Source organism: Fukomys damarensis, unplaced genomic scaffold (genome assembly GCF_012274545.1).
Source record: "Fukomys damarensis isolate Sample0158 unplaced genomic scaffold, DMR_v1.0_HiC HiC_scaffold_39, whole genome shotgun sequence".
Classification (NCBI taxonomy): domain Eukaryota; kingdom Metazoa; phylum Chordata; class Mammalia; order Rodentia; family Bathyergidae; genus Fukomys; species Fukomys damarensis.
The window spans coordinates 61,384,101-61,401,686 of record NW_022900951.1 but is presented as its reverse complement, the minus strand read 5'-3'; the positions used below and the strand labels follow the sequence as shown (position 1 = coordinate 61,401,686).

General features: G+C 34.4%; 1 protein-coding gene across 5 annotated transcripts in view; it reads left to right on the top strand.

The window, feature by feature from the left end:
- Positions 1-17,586, top strand: part of Atrx (ATRX chromatin remodeler) — a 302,586-nt gene that overhangs the window by 110,921 nt on the left and 174,079 nt on the right. For all 5 annotated transcript variants that reach the window (XM_010641338.2, XM_010641336.2, XM_010641335.2 and 2 more), the window contains 3 exons: positions 2,155-2,227; positions 15,221-15,354; positions 15,630-15,806. In XM_010641338.2, coding sequence (XP_010639640.1) covers positions 2,155-2,227; positions 15,221-15,354; positions 15,630-15,806 — 384 coding nt within the window. The remainder of the gene's footprint in view (positions 1-2,154; positions 2,228-15,220; positions 15,355-15,629; positions 15,807-17,586) is intronic.

Sequence of the window (17,586 nt, the reverse complement as noted above, 5' to 3'; positions counted from 1 at the left end):
TTGTGAGGCAGGCCACCGAACTGCTGAGCTAAATCCCCGGCCCTACAGAAACATTTTTAACATTAACATTGTCTTATGTTTGGTCATGTATCTATATATCCTTCTATATTTTAATATATCTATTTTTGTGCCCTTTTAAAGCTTTTATTTTGAAATAATTTATAGAACCACAAGAATTTAGAGCGAAAAGTACAGGAAGTCTCAGCTGTACCTTTACTTAGTATCCCCCCAGTGGTAGTAGCTTGTGTAAGATGTGATTAAAATATATAGTGACTGTTTAAGTAAAAATAATTATAGAAAAAGACACATTGCCTTTAATCCCCCTCAAAATACTCTCCCTCGCTTCAGACATACTTAACTGATTGTTCTTGCTGCTTTCTGAAGTAGTTCTGGAAGTTGTTTTTGTGAGTTTTATTTATTTATTTTTTTGGTACGGGGGATTGAACTCGGGTCCTTGCGCTTGCAAGTCAGGCCACCAAACCGCTGAGCTAAATCCCCGGCTTTGTGAGTTTCTTTATGAGGCAGGATTGAGTGAATGCTACTGCTGTATTTCATCTGATTGAAAGCAGGGTTATAAAAACAGTTATGGTGTGTCCTCATCTACCTTATTCACTGGACCTGGTACCTTACAAGTTCTGGCTTTTCACCAAAGTCAGAATGACCATGAGAATAAAAGTTTTTTAATTGATTCAGGGTATCAAGACAGCCACAACTGTACAGCAAAAGACTCTCATGAAAGACTTCCAGAACTGTTCTGGAAAGTGGCAAGAATGAAGGGATTTGTGTGTTTGAAGTGAGGGGGAGTATTTTGATGAGGTTAATGGCAATGTGTTTTTCTAATATAATGAATTTAAGAAAATGAAACATTTCATCACATTTTCAATCATATAGTACAGTGTCAAGAGTTGGAAACAAGATGATTCATATTTCACTAGTTTTATATGCGCTTTTATTTTGTGTGAGAGAGAGAGAGAGAGAGAGAGAGAGCGCACACTATATGTGAGTGTATAGTATGTGTAGCTTTGTATAGCAACCACTGCAGACAAGGTATCAAATTGTCCCATTATCACAAGATTCCTTCACCCTTTTAGTAATTTCTGGCAGCTAACAATCTTCCTCAATTTTTTTATTTTGAAATGGTGTTATGACATATATACCATTGAGATTGGCTTGTTTTTCAGCATAATGCCCTTGAAGTTTTTGATGCATTTCAGAGTACTATAAATGGCAAACGTTAATGCACTTCTCCTTAATTGTTTCAACATGTATGAAATAGAGTTCAATGTTTAATTTTTTGAGGTGAAATTTGTGTACAGTGAAATGCGTAAATATGAATTTCTTTACATTTTTAATTGAGGGATAGAAATAGAGCTTTTCTTAAATAAGAAAATTTTACTTGTACATAAATGCAGTGGTACCTTGGTTCATGAACTTAGTTCTTTCCATGATTCTGCTTGCAAACTGAATTGAAAGAAAACTGAATCAAATTCATTGGTTATTTTTAATGTTGACCTTATGGGCAAATTTAATTTGGTTCTTGTCCAGTTTGGTTTACGGCCAGAATTGTGGAAAGAATTATGTTCATGAACTGAGGAACCACTGTACTATATATCTCTGAGTAATTGAAGTCATGGATATCGTAAAATTTCAAATTGCTTGGTACTACCAAAACATAAAAGCATTTTTTTATTCTAAAGTGATAGAGTGAATTAGACCTGTTAAACTTTAATGTACCAGTACTAAGGTCATTTCAGCAAGAAACTGTAATAGCCAGGGGATTTAGCTTAGTGGTGCCGCCTCCTGACTAGCAAGCACATGGAACCAAGTTTGATCCCCAGTCCAAAAAAAAAGAGAAGAAGAAACAGTTTAATAATGATGACAGTTTTTATAAATTGTTATAGAGAAGGATGGGCTTTAAAATCCTTGTTTTCTGAGAAGGAATCTTGAAATGTATAAGATGTATTTTACTTTTGGTATACTTTTTGAATTTCCTATTGTGCTTTCCATAAACATTCTTTTTGCTCATGATTTGGATTTCAGAGTAATGTTTAGAACCCACTAGTTTGCTTAAAATGCTTTGGTTTTCAGTTTTCTTTTACAGTTTTATTTATAGATGATTTAAAGCTAATTTGAAGTACACTTTTTTCCCCCAAGGAGATGAAGCCTTATCTAAATCAGTACCTGTCACAGTGGATGATGATGATGACGACAATGATCCTGAGAATAGGTATGATTCCATCTGTAAGGACTTTAAAAAGATTATAACACACCCTAGGCGTGGGCGCAAACATCAGCAACGGAACAGCAAGCAGGTTGTAAAAACCAAGAGTGCCTGCCGTAGAAAGACTCACAGTATTCCTGCAAGTTTGAAAGAAGGGCCAGAAAATGGGCTAAAACTCAGAAACCATAAGAGAAAGTAAATATTAACACACCTAGCATAGGGTGTGTTATAAATATAGAACTGTCAATATTATATTTCCCTGTAAACTGTGATCATTTTTTGGAGGTGATTCAAATTTTGACAGATTATTTTTTTATGAAAGTGAATCATATCTCAATAAACTGGTGGCAACATCTCTCTATATTTGATTATTGTGTTTAATTGTCATCCAATGTGGTGGTCCTATTTATTGAGACCCATTGAAAAGGAGAAATGAAAGATAACTCAGATATTTTAAGATTAGAAAATTCATTTTAAAATATGCATCAATTTTCAAGGTATTTACACTGATTTTAAGCATTTTTCAAGTAAAGTAGTATAGTATGGTAGCATTAACTTTAATAAGAATAGTTTTAAATATAAACCTGTACAGATTTGATTGAGGGATAGCTGGGAGATGGCAAAAAGATGCACGCCTATTACAGCAGTGAACAATAAAGAAAACAAAGATACTGAAGAATATAATCATGGTGTTTCTATGTATCTTGTGAACATTTCCTGCACTATAGGATACTCTTACTCATGAGCTTTAACATGTAGAGCGGTGCAGTGTATAGAATTGGAATAATAGGATAGAGATACCTGACTAATTCTAATGTTTCTAATAACTGTGATTTTGGGCAAATGACTAACTTTTTTGCCAAAGTTTTTTATCCCTAAAATGAAAAGGTTGGATGGAACTTTCTCTGATTAATTCTAGCACCAAAACTCTATGATAGACTTGATGATTTTATTAAAGAATAGGATAATAAACATCCATTTCTTCCTAATATTGTTCCAGTATTAAGAAAAAAATGAAAATATGCATGTCATTTTTGTGTCAAAGTTTTGTAAGAAATTAACTGACTAGTAAATGCTATGGGGTCAGCTGTTATGCTTTAGCTCTGTTTTATGTCTTACTCATGCTGATAGGTTTCTGTTTCAAAGATCAGCATTCTGTTAATAAACATTTATTAAAATGAATGAAGAGATTTTTTTGTATACTTTTAAATTAAAGGTTAGTCATAGATGCACACTCAGGTTGTCTTTAATGACTTATTTAAATGAAAACTGTATATTCAGTTATTGTGTGGGATGGGGTGGGATGCTGAGAGGAATGGTAAAGGCATACAAGTTATTTGGCATTTAATAGTACACCATCACAGCCAGATTATGAAAACATTCAGAGTTTTATTCTCTTATAAATGCTTTCTTTTTCATTTATAGATGCTAGTATTTGTTTTCTTATAAATCATGAATCCTGAAATGTTACTGATGGGCTAGTAATGTTTAAAACAGTCTATCTTTTCTATTTAGGTACCAATTAAGAATGTTGTTAAGGTATGGTAATATTTTTGTGTTAGAGCTTGTGAAAATATAAGTTAGTTTTATCCTTTAAATTACCTGATCATTCTGGGCGTGGTGTTGCATGCCTATAATCCCAGCACTTGGGAGGCTGAGGCAGGATTGCTGGAAATGTGAGGCCAGCCTGGGCTGCACAGTGAGCTCAAGGCCAGCCTGAACTCCATAGTGAGACCCTGTCTCAAAAAACAAAAAACACCCCCAAAAGTTACCTGATTATGTCTTTCTATAATTGGCAAGTATTTGTTGGAAAGTATCTTTAATTTTCTTCTTGTATTTGTGATTAAAAATACAACCCTGTTGAATACTTTTAGGTGGAATTAAAATTTATCTTGACCCTTTCCATATACTCAGTTCAATGTGCTTTTATAGAATACACAAGTAATAACTTTTTAATATCCACTATACCAAAGAGGCATCTAATATACATGTCTTACATAGTCAGGATAAGAGGATACAGATACCTTCTTGCACTTTTAGTGTGGATACGTACTAAAGCAACTTTTAAAATTTGTTTGCAGATCATGATTATGTATTTGCATTATTTTTTCATTTTCGCTTTTTGTAGTGAGTTGTATTTTAATAGATAGCATATTGTAATAATGTGTAAATTTGTACACAATTGTGTAATTGTGTATAAATTGTGTATAAATTTCATATGCTTTGCCTTTTTAGTAGTATTGTAATACATTTTCAGTGTTGGTGTTTATGGAGGGGTAACTAGAGTATTGTTGTAAATGCTTAACCATTTGGATGCAATAAATTTGTGTATAACTCTTCTTGTTGAAGCATTTACTTTTAATTATAGTGCATCTTTTCATAAGAGTTCATAAGAATTTGTTAGTATCAAGGTACATAGACTAGTTTGTAGCTAAAGAAGGTTTAACATTCCTGAAATTGAGGGAGTAAATACTTTAAATTTCTAAAACATATAATTATTTGAAAATTTTACAACAGATTTACTTGTTCTCATTTATATCTGTGATAGCTTTTGTGATCATTTCAAAATGTAGTCATCTTGAGTATTTTAGTAGAATAATAAGTTTCTATTATTTTAATATGCTATTATGTAGCATCATTTATGTTGGAATGTAAATGTATATTGTGAGATAGAATGATTTAATCTGTGAACTAATTTCTGTTTAATTGCATATATTTAATGAACAATAGCAAAATATAGTTTGATTGACACTCTGACTTTTCTGATGGAACGTTTTCAAAAAAGTAAATGGTAACCTTTTACTTTGAAATTTGAGAATTTCAGATTTTCTACCTTGAGCTTTATGTACCTTTTGACAGCCAGAATAATACCAAATAACTTACCAGGTTTAAAAATTATATGCATATTAGAGTTGGTTATGTGAATGTGCTATTACAATAATGTTTTTACCTTTTGAATATGTGTTAGTTGGGTTTTGAATTTATTCTTTTTCATAAAAGACATTCATTGGTACGGGTTGAATATCCCTTACATGAAATGCTTGGGATCAGAAATGTTTCAGATTTTTGAGTTTTTTGAATCTGGATATATTTGCCTATACTTTACCATTTCAACATTCGTTTCTCAAAATCTGAAGGATTTTGAAGAGCTTCAGATTTTGTTATGATTCTTTTATGTTTTCATTATAATTGATATTTCCACCAAATATTTTCTTGGAATAGCATACATTTTAATTAGTACTTGTACTGTTAATGAGCTTCAGAAGTGGGGTGGTAATATGTTTAATAGCACTAATATTTAGGATCATTATTTGTGGAATAGCCTTCATTTTGCAGACTATGAAAAAAAACTTTAAAATTGAACTTTTGAGAGAAAAACAGATAAAAGATTTATCTGTGTAATTCCCTTCCAGCTAATTTGGACAATAAGATGAGATTTTTATATGTATATCCTCCTTTCCTGCCCATACTTGGTTCCGTTAAATTTTTTTTTTTTTTTTAATGGGGAAGACAAGGTCTCACTATGTAGTTCTGGCTGGCCTTGAATTCACTATGTAGTTCAAATTGGCCTTGAACTTGTAGCAAGCCTCTTGCCTCAGCCTTCCAAGTGCTGGGATTATAGGTGTGTGCCACCTTGTCTGGTCCACTTGGTTCTAGTAGTATTCCAGTTTTTTTGTCATAATTTCTTTTTGAGCGGGCTAATTTTTTTTTATAGAAACAATCTCATGTAATCAAGATTGCTCAAACAAATTACTTTTTTCTGCGATATTTAAGACAGGGTCCCGCTGTGTAGTACAGGCTGGCTTTGAACTTACTATGTAGCCTAGACTGGCCCCAAACTCACAGCGATTCTCCTGTCTCATGCTCCCCAATTGTTGGGATTACAGGCTTGTGCCATCATACTCAGATATGATATATGGCATCCCTGGGTGGGTACAATTACTCATTTTTGATAGAAGATTTACTTAATTATAGTGAGACTAGACTGTAGCCTTGAATTATTATATCACTTGTTAGTAGTTTTGCCTTTCAAATAGAAAATATGTAAGTTATTTGTTTTTTCCCTGCTGGCTTGTGGTGGATATTCTGTTGATAGCTTTATAGTGTTAATCCAACATATTTTGGAAACAGATTAATGATTGCTGGCAGTTACTCATACTAATGAAGATACTGTATTTAATGATTACCTGATTTCAGCAAAATTAATGGCATGAGTGTGTCATATGTTCTTTTAATCATGACTTTCTCTTGTTTTCTATTTTAAACTTATCCAAGTGTCTATCTCCTACGTGGCTTTTTCTATTTTCTATAAAATTTACTAAATGTGAGATCATTTTCTGTGATTTTTTTGGATGGTTGTGCTCTGGTCAGTAAAATTGTTTTGATTCTCCTTTATTGCACTTGAAAGCCAACAGTAGCATTTAAAATTAAGGGTTTGGCTTGTTTTTTCTGTTTGAGTAGGGATTTAAATATGTATCAACTTTAGGTAAGTGTTTTTCAATTAAATGTCAGTGCAGTTTAGATAAGTATTAGTAGTCATTTAAGCATAATACAGGTGTCCTGCCAGTAGTTAGGATCTATTTGTAGAAGATTAAACTGGTTGCACTTGACAGTAGTTCTCCATTTTATTTTAGAATTCCCAGGAAGGAAAGAATTACGGTCAGTAGTAGTAACCTTTCTCCTTTTTGCTTAAGATTTAAATGTATACAACCTAACCTTTACTTCCTGTGCTCCTTTCTTTGGTGATATTGACCTTTCCAGCAAACGAGAAACAGTTCTGCTACCAAAAGTTTGGATTTTAATGTTAGCAAATATAAGTAATTTTTCTGGCTTGTGAGTTCAATACTGTTTTCACTTTTCAAATATAAAAAATAGTAAACTAGGGATGGGGCTATAGCTCAGTGGTAGAGTGTTTGCCTGGCGTGCTTGAGGCCCTAAGTTCAACACCCAATACAGCCCTGCACCCAACCTTAGTTCTTTAAATGATCAAACTTCCTAAATTTCTATCAATGTTAATAATATATATGTTTTTCTTTTTAGACTTCTTAAAATCAAGTAATAAACATTTTGTAACTCAGACCTATTTAAGTACCATAGCCTGTTGATAAATTAATAAGTATAGGTTTTTAATTTTCTACTCTTAAGATTAAAGAAATCATTTGATAATTTTTCTAGTACCCTCAAAAAGAATATAGGGCTGCTTTTCATTAATTACAGGTATTGGTCGCCACATGATTGTTTTAGCAACTTCATTATTACCTCGTGAATTCTACAATTTTTGGGTACAGATGATTATGTCTTAGACTTATTTTTAGTAGAAAGTTTTGTGCCAAGATTCTAATTTTGAACCTAAAAATGAAAATATATGCTAATATAAGCTGGGTGTGGTGGTGCATGCCTGTAATTCCAGCGTTCAGGAGTCTGAGGCAGGAGGAATGTTGTGAGTTTAAGGCCAGTCTGAACTACATAGCGAGACCATATCTCAAAACAAACAAACAAACAAATAAAATAATGCTAATATAAAGTTTGAAGAATTTCATAGTAATTGTATGAAATGGTTTATTTAAAAACTTTTAACCTTTAGTACGTGACATTTAATATAAATCCTTATACTCTACTAGGAAGATATATTTGGCACTCTGTTCTCGCTGAAAATATTTAATTTTTTTGTCTTGTGACTGAATTGTTTTAAACATGATGCGTTCTTTAAGTGCTAGTGTATCCATAAAGAATATGCACTTAAATGCATGATCTTATTCAGAATTCTATTATATGATCTATTGTGATATTGTGCACAGAATATACAAAAACAAATTTTACACAAATGTCACCTTTGTATATGGATGAGCAGTATTTTCACCTTCTAAAGATGTAGTTTTTATTTAGCAATTTTCTTCAAACCTGTTTTCAGTGCCCCTTAAAAGTTAAAACAATAGTTATGGAATATGTCTCACTTGCTTCTCTGCATTTTAGAGATGAAACATACTGGACTAAAGATGTTTAGAATTCTTTATTTTTAATTCTTATAAATGAAAAATTGGATTCTTTTATTTCTAGATACATAAATTTGAAATCAGGGAAATGCATATCTTTCAGAAACTATAATGTATTTATCCAGGCGCTGATTAACGTAGAAGTGGTTCCTGATTATAGCACTGGCATAGTAAAACTAATAGATTGGGATTTTTTATTTTCAGTTCTACTTCTGGCTTTGCCATTCATTAGCTTTGTTTCTTTGACTAAATCATTTTCCCTCTCTAACCCTGTTTTCTCGTCTGTAAAATGACAGCTGGACTGTATGCTCCTTTCTTTAAGCTCTTAACATTGGTGTTGCTTTTGGTATGGCTCTTTCTCTAATGTTCCCTGATGTAAGAGATCCTTCTATTCATTACTACTTTTTGAGAAATTCAACATTATGAATTAGGTACTGCCTTTAATCCCAGCAAGAGACAGTTTACTTTCCTTTCCTATTTAAGTGCTTAAACAAGAGATATATTAATTACTCATTTCCTTTCTAGGTGAGATCATAATTACTAAAGATTTTTTTTGGCTCACTAATTTTTTTCCTGATTTTCTTGTGTTGTTGGGCTCATTTCTTATTTATTTTTGCTCTCTTTTAGCAGGTGAAGGCATAGTAAGGTATTATGTTAGTGTTCATTACGTAATTTAGAAGACTAGGTTTGTACGGATTTTGGGGTCGGGTCCTATTATATTCCTTGATACACCAGTTCCATTCATTGTCTGTGGGTTTTTACCCCCCCCATATTGTTTTGCTTCCTCCCCGTCTCCTTTCCCCCTCTTTCAGGAGAATGGAGGAGTGGCTCCATTACTTGCGGCTGTGCTCAGGCTTTCTGCCACAAGAGTGGCACAGCCTGTGCCTTTGATGTTTCTGATAGTTGTGACTGACTGCTTTGGATGCTACCCCTGCCCCAAGGTATAATATTGAGTATTGAAATTCCAGGAACAGTTACCTTGTTGCCTGGATGATTTTCCCAGAAACGTCTTAGAAAGCCTCAAGAAAGGAAACTTCAGAGCAAGCAGAATCAACTAGGGATCATGACTATACATCCATCACATGCATACTAGCATGGGTCCAGCCAAGGCCTCTAAAATGGTGCTTTGCCAGCCTCAGCTGGTTCTCAAGTGATGATGTCCTTGAAGTCTCTGTGGCCCGTGACTCCAGAGTTAAGGTAGTGGAGTTTCCCTTTAAAGCATCCCTCAGCAGGCTTTGTAGATGGCACATATCTCACCTCAACATACTTGCTGTTTACTTATGTTGAAGGTCAGCCTTAGCCCTTAGATCCATTAAATTAAGATCTAATTTTGAGATGTAGAAGTTATTTTATAGGCTGATTATGGTACAGTAAGTCTTTGACATATTAGACTCAATCCATTATTCATATTTATGGAAAATGATTCAACTTTATTAATTCATTCTTAATTTACTTGGCTATAACTAAGGTTTTTCTTTGATAAAAAAATTAAGAGGGCAAATATAAAACATTATTATTATTATTGTTATTTTTGTTTTTGGAGACAGAGACTGTGTACTTCAGGCTGGCCTCAAACTTGTGATGCTCTTTGCATCAATCAGCCTCCTGAGTGCTGGGATTACAGGTGTGTGCCACCACTCCTGGCCCTATAAAACATTTAAGCCACATAAGGCTTATGGAGTCTTTATCATGCTGTATTTAAGTTGTGATTAGGAGGAAAATGATCATTGTTTAAAGTTTATAATTTTTCTGCTTCTAAGGTGTTTACAAACTTTTCTATATAGTATACTCTTTTCATTAAGTTTATTGGTACTTTTTAGGTACACATTTTAGGTATACAGTTATATTCATCATTGGGCTCTTGTACCTTTACATGATGTATCTTGGTTCTTATTTTTTCTCCATTCCTCTGCCCTCCCTTCACCCCCTCCGCCCTTGCCTATTTACAAAGACTTTGTTTCCATATTTTCCTTTTCTCATGTTTTTTCTTTCCCCTTCTTTCTTTCCCTTACCCTTTGCACTTCCCCTACTCCTTTAGCCCTTTTCTTCCTATTTCAACTTAATGACCAGCAGTAAGAGTATATATACAGGTCATTAAATTGCAGTTTTTCTGTGTGTGGGTCTTATTTCATTTTCTGTGATTTATTTATTTTCTTAGTTTTGGTACTGTTGATTGAAATGGGGGCTTCACAGGAAGCTACATCCCTCATTCTTTTTTATTTTTTGTTTTGAGACAGGATCTTGCTAAGTTGCCTTAGGATCTTGGGATCCTTCTGCCTCAGCCTTCCACAATGCTGGATTACAGTTGTATGCCACCATGCCAGGCTTCTATGATTTATTATGTAATTTATTAGTTGATATCCATTTGTGTCATTCTCCTGTATATTTTTTTAGTTTCTTATAATCCAAAACTTGTGAATGAATTAGGTAGGTTTAACTATTTTTACCTTCCACCTAGTAAACATATACATAGGAATCTGTAGTTTGAAAGAATAGTTATTTTAATGAATAACAGCCAAATCTTTGTAGCTAGTATAGAATTTTAAGACTTTTGAATTTGTGAACACAAACTGAAATCAGGTTGTTGGAGTAGTATTTGGAATAACTAGATTTGAGATACAGTTTTGTTAGCTCTTTATTGTCCTACCCAAATGATAAGATTTTTTTGTAACCACAAATGAACTATTGTTTTTACATTTCTAACCTAGCATGTAAGAATTCACATATTTTATCCACATTTACTCATTTATTCTAAAATTCATTCTAAAAGTTGAGATGGTTTATTCCTGGTCAATGAGAAGTGACAGTATAGTTTATATTGAGGATTATTTTAGAGATTTTTTTCCAAAAAGAGACTTTAATAGACTTCCCTTTATTTTGAAACTGTGTCTTGATTTAGAGGATATGTTGGAAATACATAAATTTGTCCGTGGACCTTGAAGCCAGAGGCTCACATGCGTGAAGTAAACCCTCTACCACTAAACTACATTCCTAGCCATTTAAAAAAATGCTTTATTTTGAGATAGAATCTTTCTGAGTTACCCATGCTGGCCTTAAACTTTTGATTTTCTGGTCCCCATCTTCTGAAGAGTTGATATTACAAGTGTATGCCACCTTGCCCATCTTGGCAGTATTCTTTATTTGAATGATTGGGTTTAAATTTTTGTTGACAAAATAAAAAGTTGAAACTATACATAAGCCCCATTTTAAAAATGTGTATTAGTATATGCATTCTAAATCAATAAACTACTCATCTAGAGGTATAAGAGCAAAGTTTTAGAGCCCAGTTCCAATAAGATTTAAATTGGTGTGATCTAGTCTTTACTTTCTCGGAATACAAATCAGAGCAGAAATCATCTAAAAATCACTAATCTGTGTCTTCCATTTAGCAATTAATAATTCTCTTTGTTTTCTAAATATTTCTGATCCATCTGTTTGAAGGAGAAAGCACAAAAAGTCATATAAGTAAACATTTATGGAAGCAATTGGCACCTACCTCCCCCTTACTAGGGATTGAACTCAGGACCTTGCACTTGCCAGGCAGGTGGGGCACCACTGAGGTACATCCCTGGCCCTGATTGCCTGTTATCTTAAGTCTGTTAACTACCTTTGCTATGAGTCTTTGAATATAAATAGCAGCGTGCATTCCACCTGTCACAACAGAGGAGGCCTTAACATGCATTTACATTACTGCAGTTGAATGAGTTTTTGATTGAAATGTGAATGCATGATAATGTATATAAAGAGGGTTTTCAGATCCAGAAATAACAGTGGTTCCATAATCTCAGCTTGTATTCATCACCTTTCCTGTCTCTGAGAAACAGAAAATAACTTAAAGGAGAAGTTTAATTTGGCTCACACTTTTCAGTGGGTTTATTTTATGGTTAGCTGGCTCCAAGGCAGAAATGGCATGGTTGTGGGGACTTGTGGAGAGCTGCTCAACCTATGGAAACAAGGAAGTAGAGAAAAGGGACAATAATACTCTGTTCCAGATTATGCCCCCAGTGACCTGCCTGTTTAGACCCAGTCCTCGCCTCTGAACACAGGAGACTCGGGGAACATTTAGATCTAAATTATAACATTCAACCCCAGGCCCTTAAAAGGCTCTTGACTATCTCATTATGTAAAATGAACTTAGTCCATCTCTGAGAGTCTCCCAAGTTAACAATTTTAGCATTGCTGGAAGGTCCAAGTCCAGAGGCTCCTTAGACTGAAGTAGCTGGACCCCATTAGATCATGGCTGTGGTAGCCTGAGTGCCTGGATAGTTGATTTCACAGGTATACTTCCCTAGGAGGTCCTGAATGAGTAGGTTGCCCTGGAACTCTGATCTCAAATGACAGTTTCTAAGGAGTTTACCCTTTTACACCCTTGAGCCTGTGATTTGTGTGCCCTCAAGGCATTTTCCTATTTTCTGATGCAACTACTTGGCTTTTTAAAAATGTTAATCCTTTTAGCAACCCTGTTATCCTTGCTTCAGTTTAACCTGTGCTTTCTTTAGGGCCAATCATTTCAAATCATTCAGCTCTGGTTTTTATTCCTGATTCTCGCTGCAGCCTGATTCTAAATGCAGCCAGCAGTAACCATGCCACAGATTGAATGTTGGGATATCCAGCAATTTTCTCTGTCAGATCAGTTAGTTTGCCACGTATAGGTTTAGCCTCACAAGGTTGGTCATGGTGGTGCACGCCTGTAATCCTAGCACTTAGGAGGCTGAGGCAGGAAGATAACTATGAGTCTGAGGCCAACCTGAGCTACCTAGTGAGTTCAAGGCCAGCCTGAACCATATAACCTAAACTACCTTGTCTCAAAAAACTAAACTAAACTGAACTAAAATAAAATTAGCTTCAGTTTTTTTTTTTGCTTCAGTCTTTTTACACAGACAAAACAGACATTTTTTAAAAAACAATGAAATACACATGGCCTCTATTCCAGTTTTCTCTCTCCTTCTCCCTCCCAACCCCCTTCTTTTTTTAAAACTAGAAATTGAACTCACGGCCTCCCACATGCCAGGCTGGTGATGTGCTGCTAAGCTACATCAGTGGCCCTATTCCAGTTTTCCATGCAGTCCTATCTGAAATCTCATGAGACTGACGTTTATTTTCTGTGTAGTTATCACCATTCTGGTCTTTTGAGGCCAACCATAATTACCCATCAAGCTTGGCTTGTGGCATGCTAGGGCTTCTCTAGCTAGTATCTTCAAACTTCACAAACTATTCTCACAAACCATTTTGAAAGGGTTTTAAATTACATATTAGGTATACTCACAGCAACAGCCTATCTACTATACTAGGTTTCTGTATTAGCTTTTCCATCATTGGGACATAACATCTGGCCCTCACAGCTTAACCAAAGATAGGTTTAATGTGGCTCTTGGTTTTAGTGAGTTCACTTCAGAAATAGCATGGTAAGTGTGCATGCCAGAAAGTAGCGGCTTAACCCAGGGCAAGTAGGAAGCAGACATGGGAAGAGACAGGGACAAAAATATATCCTTCATGATTATGTCCCCAGTGTCCTACTTCTTCTGACCAATCCGCACCTCTGAACACAGGCTTTTGGTGTACATTTCAGATTTAAAGCATAACACATCTCTAAATTCTGATTATGCTAATCAGTTTTGACTGCAGAGTGGACATTTATCCTATAGAAGTTAGCTTATTGCAGTCTGTTAGGACCTTGTCACTTTTTTTTCTGAGCCTTTCTTTTTTTTGTTTGTTTTGTTTTGTTTTTGTTTTTTGAGACAGGGTCTCACTATGTAGTTGAGACTGACCTGGAACTCACTATGTAGCCCAGGCTGGTCTCCAACTCATGGTGATCCTCCTGCCTCAGCCTCCCGAGTGCTGGGATTACAGGCGTGAGCCAACACGCCCAGCTTTCTGAGCCTTTCTAAAAGGTATTCCTTTGTTGCTGTGATTTATGAGGCAGGCGAGGTGCTACTGAGCTAAATTCCTGGCTGTGATTTATAAATGTACAGCAAAAGGATACTGAGATTATTCAAACCGATTTCTTCAACAAAGGCTTCATGATTGCCTTTCTTTTCCATTTTTAGTCTTTAGTGCAAATTTGGAACATGGACATTTTTTAGAAACACACACACACACACACACACACACACACGTATATATATTTTTTTAGTACCAGAGATTGAACTCAGGACCTTGCACTTGCAAGGCAGATGCGGTGCCACTGAGCTAAATCCCTGGCTCCTAGAAACATTTTTAATATGTGATGTTATTAGTAAAAGAAATATTTTCTCATGCTGTTACCAGTTGCTTTTTCTATTATTGAGTTGGTCTTAGAGGAGAATTTTGGTTTGAGTGAAGCTATTACACTATCTTTCTGAAAATCTAAACTCATTATGGTAATTTGTGTTCTTTTACTATGTGTATAATTCATAGCACTTATGTCCCTTCTCTTTTCTACTCCAGCTTGAATATTGTTAGAGTTTCTTGATTACTTCAGTACTTAATATTTGTTTTGCTTTTATCTGCTTAGGAGATTTATGATATAAATAGAAATTAAGGTCCAAAAGTAATTATTCCCTATTTTGGGGCCCTGTTTTCACATACACGCTGCTGGTCCAAAATATATTTTGTTATTGAATATGCTGTCTCCTATAGAGTTTTCTCTAGGAATGCCACTTGTCTGGATAAGTAGATTTTCTTTTGTTGAACTGTCTGACATATTTATTGAATATTTATTGAAGGTTTTCCAGCATTAAGTTGTAATTGGTCAAAATAGTCAATGGAATATTTCTCTGAAATTCTTTAATATATTGGAAAAATATATAGAACTGAAAAATAACAAGTGCAAATAACATTTTCGCAAGTATTTGTTGGTATCTTTGGTTACAAAAATGTTTTGGCTAGTCTTAATTACAGTATAAAATCTGTAATTAGACATGTTTATTAATATTTTGATACAGAGAATTCTGTTTTTGTTTTTAATTTGGTATATATGTAGTTTTTTTGTTTTTTTGTTTGTTTTTTTGTTTTTTTTACTCTCAAGAATTGCCAAGAAGATGCTTTTAGAAGAAATTAAAGCGAATCTTTCCTCTGATGAGGATGGATCTTCAGATGATGAATCAGAAGAAGGGAAAAAAAGAGGTGAAAAACAAAATGAAGAGAATCCAGGAGATGAGGGTGAGCTCCCCAAGAGAAGTATAGGATGTTATAATTTGCTTCGTTGACCTTTTCAGTCTTTGAAGAATATCTGAATTCTCTTAATTAATGCGTACATTTAAAGTTTATTAAAATGTGTAAGGCCTTGGGAGTGTAATTCAGTGGTGGGAACACTTGACTAGTATACAGATCTGATATTTTCCATATGTTATGGCACTGGTCAACAGACACAATACTTTGACAAAGCAAAAGTAAAAAACACCTAAGAATATTTTATTGATGTTTTCTTCCTTTAGAAGGAAAAAATCCAGTCAATTCTGAATCAGATTCAGATTCTGAAGAATCTAAGAAGCCAAGGTACAGACATAGGCTCTTGAGGCACAAACTAACTGTGAGTGATGGAGAATCTGGAGAAGAAAAAAGGACAAAGCCTAAAGAACAGAAAGAAGTCAAAGGCAGAAATAGAAGGAAGGGTAAGATATTTTTATTTCTGAGTGTAAGAAGTATACTGTTTTATAAATAATTATAGTAATGAAATTTAAGTATGTCTATTCAAACAATTGACCACTAGTACTAAGAGAGCGTCAGTGTAACTATGTTCTCTTATATGAGTAAAATAAAGAATTTATAGAGGGAAGATAACCCAGAAGAAATAAATATGAGTTAATAAGTAAAATATAGTTAAAAGCACCGTGGAAAATGTAACATTGCACACAATTACAAGAATCAAAAGTGCTTTCCTATGGGAAGATGGAAAATACAATTAGTATGGGTAAATGTCCACACATTTATTAGGAAAACTTGGATATTTGTAAATTAAATTTTCAGTACATTAAAAGTCTTAGTCCTTTTGCAATGCGGATCTTAAGTGCCTTTAACATCTCTTTAACATTGAAGACAAAAATGAATAAGATCATTATCTGCTACAATGGTTTTCAACCTAGCTATGTATGCAAATTACTTGAGGAGTTTAAAATTATACCTAGGACCCTGGAGGAGATTATAGAGACTAGTGAAATAAATCAGGCACAGAAAGATAATTACCACATGTTCTCATACTATGGAAGCTTAAAAGCTTGATTTCATAAATTAACAAGTGGTAATCTTTTCAGAGCTAGTATAGGGGGATGGTGAATACAAGGGTTAAAAGGTACCAAAATGTAGTTAGATAGGAGGGAATAGTTCTAGTATTCTATAGTGCAGCAAGGTGACTAAAGTATACAACTATTCATTATGTATTTTATGAAGAAGAGAGGAGTTTGAAGGTTTCCAACACAAAAAAATAGTGTTTAAAGAGATAGAAATGCTAATTTCTCTGATTTAGCCATTGCACACATCACACTGTTCTCTGTAAATATGTATGTATATTATGTATCAGTGTGTAAAAAATATATGTATGACTATGCTCTGCAGTGAGCCAATTATGTCATTGTCAGTGATATCAGGACCTAGATATTCAAATGTTTTAGCAGTTTCTCAGTGATCTGACATGTAGCTAGTTCTGATAATTTAGTGAGAATTATAATATTATAAACACTGAAAGTACCATATGGGTTGTTTGTGTAACACAGCTATTGTCTAGTGTACATAAAAGAGGGTTTCTTTAGCTTCTTAGAAGAGTGGGTGTTATCTTCAGAGAAGATTTCAGAAACACAAAAAGTTTTACCCAGCAGATCAAGTTGGGAAAAGGGGATCACGTAGGTATAATTGTGAATATTTATAACACAAGCAGGGAAAAACGTAAAACTGTGTAAAATATTCAGCATGTGGGCAGGCATGGTGATGTATGCTTTTAATTGTAGCACTTGGTAGCCTAGGCAGGAGGATTGCTTTGAGTTCCAGGCCAGCCTGGGCTACGTAGTGAGTTCAAGGCCAGCTTGAACTATGTAGTGAGACCCATATCAAAATAGAAAAAAACCTAACCCCCCCCAAAAAAAAACAATAGAATGGTTGGAAGGAATGCAGGTAATGTGGATTGTAAATGGAAGAAAGGAAAAGAACAGCAAAAGATGGGACTGAGAGACCGGATACTGGAAACCCTTATAAGCTTGTGTTTCCCAAACTGGAATAATTGGTGGCATACCAGAGTCCATCTGGTATATTTGGGGAGAGCATTTTTATGTTAAATAATCAACTTGTATTGGGTAACTAAATATGATATCATCTGAGTAAAAATTTGGCTTAACAATAAAAGTGAAAGTATTCTGTTTTTATAAGGGGCAGATTCTTTCTTTCTTTTTTTTTTTTTTTTTT